We start from the raw sequence: 10,478 nt of genomic DNA on the forward strand, positions 1-10,478 counted from the left end.
AAAATCGAATAGAATCGTGAAATCAAAACCGTGAATCGAATCGTGAGTTGAGTGAATCGTTACATCCCTAGTCATTATAATCCATAATTATGTCCCCCACTGGATGCAACAAATGCCTCGTTTATAATGGGTTTTAATATTTTTGTCTCTTCGCTCCGGCCGGGACACGGCATCACAGTATGGTAAGGGGCATAACATTTCCGTCACACGCTTGAGGTATTCAGTCAATCAAAACGCACTGGATGGCTGGCCAATCACAGCACACCTCTCTTGTCAGACCGATGAGCTTTGTAAAAATCGACCAGTTTCAGAAAGGCGGGGCATAGAGGAGAAACAATAAATTTACAGTATGTGGAAAATAATGTGTTTTTTTAACCTTAAACCGCATAAACATTTCATTACACCAAATACACAAAATAATGTTCTTTTTAGCAACAACATATGACCCCTTTAAAAAAAAAAAACAACACACAAAAGAGATTTGCTGCAGCACTGTAACAGAAGGCTTGCAGAGTCTAAACAGACTGTCATCTCACAACACAGACCTGCGGCATTATTCAAACATGCCCTTTTAGACTGGGTGCATGACATGCTGTTCAGGGGGTTTAGCTGTCAGCGGCAGATGAAAGAAAGAGCATAGGATGTATCTGGAGAGGAGAAATATTGCAGTCTCTTTGGACAGGGCTGAAAATGACATCTCCGAGGTCACACTGACCATACATCAGAAGTGACATATCCGTGTATGGGATGTTCAGAAAGGAAAGATAAAAGACCCAGAGGCAGCCCCGCAGTTGCTGGGTTTTAAATATACATTTCACATGGCTGGCTTCAGGCAAGAATTATAGTACTGAGCGTATCCTGGTGACTCACGTAATCGGGCAGTTATGCAAGGATTTGAGAGATGGCTTATTTGTGCACATTCACAAAATCGATCCAACCAGCCTACACCTCTAAATAAATGTTTAAAGCATGAGGTTTCACACAGATTAACCAAGAACACAAATAGTCGGCACTGAAAAAGAAAAAGTTATGACATCACAATGCCCACTTCAAACAAACTGAATAATGCTACTGCCAAAACAGTTTCACAATGCAGGACAAAAGGCTGGAAAAGAGAGCATGCTTCTTTGCATCTAGCAATCTCTACCAATTTAAATCAGCAGCACAGATGTCGTCTCATTTAACGTGAAGGTCCACAGAGAGAAACAGCTGGTTGCCTGAATGTTCAACCACCCTGAATACACATTTGCAAAGCTGTTTGAAGACATTTACAGCACAGTCCTTTATAGTGTTGTCACGGTACCAAAATTTCAGTATTCGGTACCAATACCAGTGAAAATCCACGGTTCTCGGTACCAATTTCGGTACCAAAGCAAAACACAAAAACATGCTAATTGAACAACATTTTTATTAATAACGTTAAACAAAAATTAAATGTACAAAACCAATGCCATTCTTTATACTTATTTAAAATTGTTTCAAGTTTTTCCACAAGTAATAAAAGTATGAAAAAAGTAAACAAGTTTCACCCATTACAATGAAAAATACAACATTTATGTATGCGTGTTACCAAAATTTCAGAACCTGATACCACTGAAACTTCATAATTCTTAACACCAATTTTCATACCCAAGCAACAACTGGTAGACTATATTTTTTTACATACTAATATAGTAATGAACACTCATTCAATTAAAATGTGAAATTAATAAATATTGAGAACTTAAATTATAGCAATCGCTATTCACCAAGGCAGGAAATGATCAAGTTGTGCATTTGCCCATTCATGCATGTACATTACCATTCAAAAGTTCAGGGTCAGTCAGATTTTAAGAAATTCACACTTTTATTCAGCAAGGAGGATGCATTAAATTGGTCAAAAGCAATAGTAAAGACATTTATAATGTTACAAAAGACCTCCCATTTCAAATAAATGCTGTTCTTTTGAACTTTCTATTCATCAAAGAATCCTGAAAAATGTATCACGGTTTCCACAAATTCTATACATTAAGCAATACAACAGTTTTTATTATTAATAGTAAGAAATGTTTCTTGAGCAATAAATCAGCATATTAGAATGATTTCTGAAAGATCATGTGACAGTAAAGACTGGCGTAATGATGCTAAAAAAATCAGCTTTGCCATCACAGGAATAAAACACATTAAGATATAGCCTAGGCCTATTAAATTAGAAATAAGTTATTTAAAGGGTCATGAAACCCCCGACTACTTTTTCTGAGATTTTAACAGAGGTGTTTGTGTTGCACATCATAGAAGACAATGTTAGCATCCGATATTTTTAACTGTTGGAGAAAACTGGTTAATTTTAAGCTTTTTTGCGCTATTTTGATCTTATAACTGTTGGAGAAAACTGGTTAATTTTAAGCTTTTTTGCGCTATTTTGATCTTCCGGGTTTAAAATCTACATCGTGTTGACGTCACAATTTGTGACGTGGCAATGGACTATAGTACATTGATGAAGCGTCGGTGTCTATTAAATTATTCATGAGACTGCGTGTTCTTATCCTATGAGAAGACGCTTTGCTTAATTATTCACAACAGCGTGTTTTGATTTCTATGACAGACGCTTCAGACTGTGAGATGACATTGCGCACATTAACTGAGAGAAACGTTCATGGATCGAAGGAGAGTGTTTGTTTTTGCTTTGTAATAAGAGTTCGGCACAAACGTGATTCATTCACATAGTCTGCATTTACACTGCAAGTCTTAATGCACAGATCCGATCTTTTCACCATATCCGATTTTTTGGCCCGCCTGTTTACATTCACTTTAGACACGCCTCGTATCCGATATGTGTTTACACTAATCTCCCGCCTAAAATCATTCCACTGGCTTTCACGACAATGAGCGCAACGACTGACCCTCGAATTCTGGATGGACTTTTGCTTATTCATCTTTTCCAAAGTCGGCAAAAGTATACCCGACAGCAAATAAATTAAACAAAGAAAGCGAAAGCGGCTTTTTAATGCTGCCATCATAAGGATGGCGTTAATGCTTTCTAGATCGGTGTCACGACTACTGTTGGAAAGACCAAGGAGGCAGGAGTGGTGGAACCAAGTCAACTCCTTTGACGAGAAGGAATGGGTACAAAATTTTCGCGTAAACAAGACTAGCTTTGAGTTTCTATGCGAGCGCTTACATGCGCGTCTCTGTCATAAAGACACCCCATTAAGAAAAGCGATCCCAGTACGCAAACGTGTCGCCCTTGCCTTATGGTGGCTTGCCACTGGGGCCTGCTATCGCACATTGGCGCACCTGTTCGGAGTGAGCGGTTCGTCGGTGTGTCACATTGTTCTGACGTTCAACGCAATCCGTCGTGGAACACTGACGTAATTGACACGGAGAATCGGATAAGCGTGTTTAGATGTAGGTCGGATGTCCAGATATCGGATATGTATCTGATTTAAAACCACATTTGGAAACGGCTCAGATCGGATGCGAAAAAATCGGATCTCGTGTGGATTTTTGTGTTTACACGCGTGCATCAAATTCCGATCTGTGTTAGATGTGGGCAAAAAAAATTTCTGCCAGTGTATTCTGAGGATGTCATAAGGCTTATATAAACGCCGCAGAATAAGCCTTAAAAGTTATCAGAGGTGCAACAGCGCGTTCATATTAGAGATCGACCGATATATCGATTTACTGATATTTTCCCCGATATTTAAGAATTTTTCCATAATCGGATATCGGTTTTGTAATATCGGATTCACCGATAAACGCCGCCATCTTGTGGGTGTTTTGAAAACTGCACGCAGGATCGCCATTGCAGTGCGTCTGAGGGGAGACGAGACAACAACAACAGCAGGTACTTGATTTGCTGTAGTTAGTAAACTTTATGTAACATAACAGCAATTAATGCACAAATTAGATGCATTACATAAATGCCTGATATGTAGTTTATGCAGCTTGGCTCTAAGAAATAGAGACCAACTCACGGAGTCATATAAAATTATCCATCAAGTCCTGTCCCAATAAAGACGTAACTTTACCTGAATTAAATAATATGCAGCCATGAATGAGCGCATGTTTGAAATAAAAGCGCTGAATTGAATTCTCGGTTGTCTATGCTGCTCATCGTTAGTCTCGTGAAGTTGGAGTCACGTAGATAATCCGTCAAGATCCTCTCCCAATAAATACGTAACTTTGCATGAGTTAAATAATAAAGCTATGAATGAGCGCATGTTGGAAATAAAAGCGCTATACTGAATTCTCTCTCTGTTGTATATTTGCTCATCATTAGTCTCGTGAAGCCGCTTTCATATTGCTGTTCACTCACCGGGTTGATGCGGTTGATGCTCAGAAAATGCTCCAGCACGTCCACCGCATGTAACTTTTAACAAGATTCACTTGTTTAAAATGCCCTAAATTGTATTAACATTTACTATATAACCATAGGAAAAACCAAAGTGAAGTATGTTCTTACTTCACTCAGTAATTTATTTACTTTATAACAGTAAATAAATATCGTTCTGCATATCGGTTATCGGGCACATAAACATGCAAATAATTGGCATCGGCAATAAAAAAAATCAATATCGGTCGATCACTAGTTCAAATATATGTTTTCGATGCAAAGTGCAAATGGCTGTGTATTTATTTGTGTTTTTAACTCGATGGAAGCTAAATGAAACTGTCTGAACCCGAAGCTGTGTGTGTTGTCTATCTCCTCTCTTCCCCCTCCAATTGCAGCACACCACGCCTACGTTTTTAGCGTTTTTTTAAAACTGTGGAGTAGGCATGGGCCGATTACCGGTTTCAAGGTATAACGTTACCGCGATTTGAAAATTTCAAAACCACTAATATTTTCCGTTATACCGTCCCTGCGGTATGCGCTGTTTTTCATGTCTCCTCAAAGACTGAAAGTGTAGGAATTAGAGGTCTTCTCGGGTCCTAAAATCTGAACCCGACCCTAATCGACTTCAACCCAAATATTCAGATGTGTGCAGCACATTTTATGGAGGACCGTTCCTCACCGTTTCCTGATCCTGGTAGAGTAGACTACAATGCCGGCTGTTCTGACTCACAGACTGCAAGTACGTTTTTTATATTTAGAGAGTTTTTATATTTTTTATATTTAAAGCAAGTTTTTTGGGCAGTGTAGAGTAGGGCTTGTTGTTTGTCATTTCTCCGATCACAAATGCAGACATGGTTTTAGGTTTACGCGGCGCGATGCAACGCAACGCGTAAAAAGACAGTATAAGTCATTATAATCCGTAATTATGTCCCCACTGGATGCAACAAATGCCTCGTTTATAATGGGTTTTATTGTTTTTGTCTCGTCGCTCCGGCCGGACACGGCATCACAGTATGGTGATGGGCGTAACATTTCCGTCTCACACTTGAGGTATTCGGCCAATCATAACGCACTGGATAACTGGCCGATCACAGCATACTTTGCTTTTCAGACCGATGAGCTTTGTAAAAATCGACGCGTTTCAGAAAGGCGGGGCATAGAGGAGAAACAATAATGTACAGTATGTGGAAAATAATGTGTTTTTTTTAACCTTAAACCGCATAAACACATTTCATTACACCAAATACACAAAATAATGTTCTTTTTAGCAACATCATATGACCCCTTTAAGGTTATCATACGGTCAAAATCTCATACTGGCCCATGCCTAGTGGAGAGAACTAACCAGTGCTGAAACAGGGGGTTGATTTTTTAATCAAATGCAGCATTGGTGAGCATGAGGGTTTTTTCCCAAAAAACTTTTTAAAAATCTCACAGAATTTCAACTTTTTAATAATAGTGCAACTGTATTAAATAAGCATGTAAGCAAATATGCATGTGACGACACTCAGGCACTGAATCTATACTTATGATCCTGCAGAAAGACTTGTATTTTGTATTGTAAATGGTGCTGGAAAGTATTGTTACTTTTCCTTCATTTCAATGTAGACTTAGTGCTGGATTAACTGGTGTGTTTGACATCAATACTATGCTGCTTATTTGTAGATAAGCTCTATATTTATGTTGTCTCAGGTTTATGATTTGTGCACACTGATGATAATGGATGGCTGTTTGGTTGCTACCACACTGTCACGAACAGTCTATGTTTGCATTCAAGTCACCTGGGAAGCTACATTTCACTTTCTGCTTTGCCCTATAAAGGAAAGACAATAAACTGAATTTGACTTCCATATTGTGGACCAACCACTTCGCTTTTTTGGTAACTGATAACTGACGTGAAATACCGCAGCTTTGTTTTAATAGAGGACTTTTTAACAAACAAATCAGATGACGCACACCAAAGGTGTAGTCTACCAGTTAGGTGGGGTCACTTAAAAGAAGACCTTTAAGGTCTCAAGCAGCAGATGAGTGATCTGAGGGCCGGATGGTGACCGGAAGCCCGTCGGCTCAGCCAGTGAAAAGTGGGTATAAATAGGATCCTGCCACTCGTCACTTTAAACCCAGATTAAGGCCGGCTAATGCCCTAACAGCACTTGCTCTAAAGTTAGTCATGGGGCCAATAAGCATCACAGAGTTTAGACCCAACACAAGGGTGGGGGTGGACCTAGGCCTGTAACAATAACAACTTTTTGTTGTGCGATATATTGCCCCAGAAATAATTGCGATAAGCGATATTATTGTCATTCTAAAGACCATTTTATGCCACTGAATATATAATCATAATGTAACAGCATAATAATGCAAGAAGGCCTACACACTTCCAAATGACAACAAACTTTTAATTTTTAAGAATGTGGACCTATGACAAACAAGCAAATAAACCACTCAAACGATAACCAGTAGGTGTGCAAATTTAGGTGTGCTAAATCCCATAAATAAGTATAAATAAAAAGGTAGTGCAGGGAACAGTTCAACCGCCCACAGAAATGGGGGTGTACTTGGTTGATAAATCAAATAAACCACTTGAACTGTAGCTAGTAGGTGTGTTAAGCTTCTCAAACATCAAAGAGAACGCAGTGCAGAGAACAACAAAGGCAATTAATCAAATTTATCTACAAGTGTACATCTAGCTGTGTCATGCTACAGTGAAATACATGAAATGTCACGCCAACAGTCCAGCAGTTTGGCATGCACGTGCTCATCACACGGACATCCATGTGTTTTCCTTCAAATGCTTCAGGTTCTCAGAGGTGATTTAAATCCAATGAAGGCAATGAGAGGGACAATCTGAGGAGAAGAAAACAACTTATGACACCTCAACAAAATGACAAACGTTAGCGGATGCTGAGCAAACATAGCATAACCGTCTATGTGCAAAAGTTTCCTTTATGTCACCTGCAATCAGTACAATTGATTTTCCGTTGGTTGACCATGAGGCTTCAGGCACAACAGTGCTGCAGTACAGAACAGCATGAACCGAAAGGATCTAGACTTAAAAGCTGGAATCTCTAAATATTCCACAGAACAAGTGTTGGGATCCGGATAACAAAAAAGGTACTGCCTACTGCCTGTCAGAAGAGGCACCGCTGTGATAATTAAAAGAGAGGATTAAGTTAATGTAACTTCATTTAATTATTATGAAGACAATAGTAGTAAAAATATCTACATAATATCTATGTATGTGTAATTTGAAGAGCAGCCATCAAATAAATAACATCATGTGAATCAGGACCTTGGATGGCATCAAGCACTAAGGGAAAAAATAGGTTTACACAGCTATGTAGCCAACAGGACCCAAAGCCAAAAGGTCCGGTGTATGTGGAAATCCCTTTTCTTTGTAGGTCTTTAAAAAGTGTGTGTGTCTCTTTCCCTTTTCTTACATATGAAAAACACTGGGAAAAAGACATTCAATTTTTTTCCAAGTAAATAAAGTCTAAATTCTGTACAGCAGCTCAAATGACCCACCAGCATCAGTAATTACCATGTCTGAACCTCACATCTACTCATGACCAAGGCCCACACAGCATTTGTAAATACATGTAATTTTGTGAAATAGATTAAAGCATAATGAAGCCAAAAACATTCATTAAACTAATACACAAGAGATGGAGATTTGTCTAAATTTTATGAATGACAAATTCTGCGGAAACTACAAGGGCTTCTATGGGCTCAGATGCCGTGTGGGCACAACTTCCTTTGCTACGGAAACAATTGGAAAGACGGTACATGGTTTAGAAGGCCTAAAGCATTCTTGTTATGCAACACGCATGCTTGATGTGATTCAGATATTTGATAAACTGCTTGCTTAGGTTTATTAAGCCCATCTGTGCTATGCTTCGCAAGTAGAAACTAGTAAGCATGAAGTACAAAAGTCAAATCCAGTGCAGCTAATGGGACGATATGCAAAAACCTGTTTCCAATGTCTTATGAGGCTACATACTTACTTATTCCAAACCTTAAGCATTTATTAAAACAACTATGCTGTATATTTTATATTTAGTATCTGTAAATAGTATATTTCCACTTAGTATACTTCAAATTGTAAATCATATTACAGAAAAATGACTCTTGTTGAAGGACATTAGAGTGACGAAAGGGCTTCCAAAACGATGAAACTCTGTGGCACCGTCTAATATGATATTACTCTGTAAATTAGCCTGGATCTACCCTGTCTACAGGACCATGCAATTAAATCTTTGCAGTTAAGTCCCTAAACCGGCAATAAAACCAAACCCAGTAATCATCATCATCTACCATACAACAAGCAGCACTCTCAGGAAATCCTAAGGACTAAAGCATTTACAATCTGTGTAACTGTACATCGCTAAATGTTCATTTTATGCACAGAAATGTTTTTTTTCATATAATAGAAGTGTTTAGATTCAGACTCTCCTCAGCAGCTTTGAAATTAATCATGGTTTACTCCATGTTGTGAGGGCATCTCTTGTGAAGATCACTTGGTACTGCACTAACAACTAACTACATCCTCATTAGTAGAGTAATCCTATTACTGCCGGTTTTAATTAGGCACAAGACTTCCCCTGCTAAAATGGAAGGTAACCAAACAGCAACTGTGAACTCGACAGAGATAGAAATGGAAATCACTTAAAGCACACTAGTAGCCATTGAATGAAATACTGGCCGAATTTCCGCTCACATCGGATCATGACCTTAAAGATGAGAATATTAAAAAAAGAGAGCGTGCAATTGTCAGCTATATCGGGTTTTGTTATGAAAGCTATGTGACTCTAATTTACTAAAACTCTGGGAGTTTTATAGCCAGTGTAGACTGGTTGGCTAGCAACTCTGCTAATTCGCTCCACTTCCCCGGCTTTTTTCAGGACACAAAATGTGCTTACAATTATTCTATAACACGACACATATGCAATACAAACACATAAATACAAGTACTTGTTGGTTTCACATATTTCTTTTTATGACAATAGTTAATAATTAAAAGATGTGCAAAGAAGTTCTCACCTTCCAGGAGACGCTGTATTATGGAGTCAATGTTTAATTTGTCCGGCTCCGCCATTTTAGTGGATTTTGTCGGATTTATTCTAACAGGGTCGAGTCCGCCGTTTTCTGTTGTCTTGGTGATTGGTCAAAAAATAAGGCCCCAATCCGAACAAGCAAAGCGTATAAAAGATATCGTTATGGAAATGTGGATTTACTGGCTATATTTCCTTTGTCGTTTGGTTGATCGCTAGCTGCTAACACTGTTAGCCTGATGGCGCTAGCTATTGCCTACCCGTATTTAAACACCAGGAAACGGTTAATATGGTACAAAAATTCCCACATATACCCCTTCGCCTCTTATTTTGATTCTCTTTATGTCCCACGAGCAACCAAAATATTCAAACTGCCCCTATTTTCCGTATCCTCACAACCCCCTTTCTCTCATCGTCTACGGAACTTTAAAAAAGACCGTGTTGTTGAAGAGCGAAATCAACGGAGGTTGATAGGACCCGCCTCCGCTGGTAAATTCAGGGAGATGATTGGCTTACATCTCACATTTGAACCGACGGTGTGGTCACTCATTGGATAGTCTTCACTGACATCTCATTTCCAGAGCTCCGCCCTGAGTTGTAAAGCCATGACGTCAATGAGGTGAAAAATGGAGAGAGCGGGTGAGGGGGATGTTCACGTACTATTACATTGTTGGCGCTTATAATGTACTTTAGGTTTAAGGACTATAACATTATGATAAATAATAGCTCAAGGCCACATTATTATGCCGAGGCGCTCACGTTGTCATCAACATTAACTGTATGATGGCAGGTTTGTTCATATTTTCCTTACAGGGAAATTTTCTAACACACCAGCGCCCTCTATAGACGTCACGGAACATCGCACCTCCTTTTCTTGAGAGGGTTTCCCTGCCTTTACAAGCTCACATTTGCGCGATATTACTGTAAAGTAAAACAAATTAAAGGGGTCATATGATGTTGCTAAAAATAACATTATTTGGTGTAATGAAATGTGTTTGTGGTTTAAGGTTCAAAAAACACATTATTTTCCACATACTGTACATTATTGTTTCTCCTCTATGCCCCGCCTTTCTGAAACGCGTCGATTTTTACAAAGCTCATCGGTCTGAAAA

General features: G+C 38.9%; 1 protein-coding gene across 1 annotated transcript in view; it reads right to left on the reverse strand.

Annotated features, from left to right (window-relative positions):
- Nucleotides 1–9,864, reverse strand: part of ppp1caa (protein phosphatase 1, catalytic subunit, alpha isozyme a) — a 24,986-nt gene extending 15,122 nt beyond the window's left edge. The window contains exon 1 of the mRNA XM_016544285.1: nucleotides 9,356–9,864. Within this exon, the coding sequence (XP_016399771.1) occupies nucleotides 9,356–9,410 (55 nt within the window). The 5' untranslated portion in view covers nucleotides 9,411–9,864. The remainder of the gene's footprint in view (nucleotides 1–9,355) is intronic.
- Nucleotides 9,865–10,478: the final 614 nt, after the last annotated feature.

Source organism: Sinocyclocheilus rhinocerous, unplaced genomic scaffold (genome assembly GCF_001515625.1).
Source record: "Sinocyclocheilus rhinocerous isolate Xijiao unplaced genomic scaffold, SAMN03320098_v1.1 scaffold220, whole genome shotgun sequence".
In the NCBI taxonomy this organism is placed as follows: Eukaryota; Metazoa; Chordata; class Actinopteri; order Cypriniformes; family Cyprinidae; genus Sinocyclocheilus; species Sinocyclocheilus rhinocerous.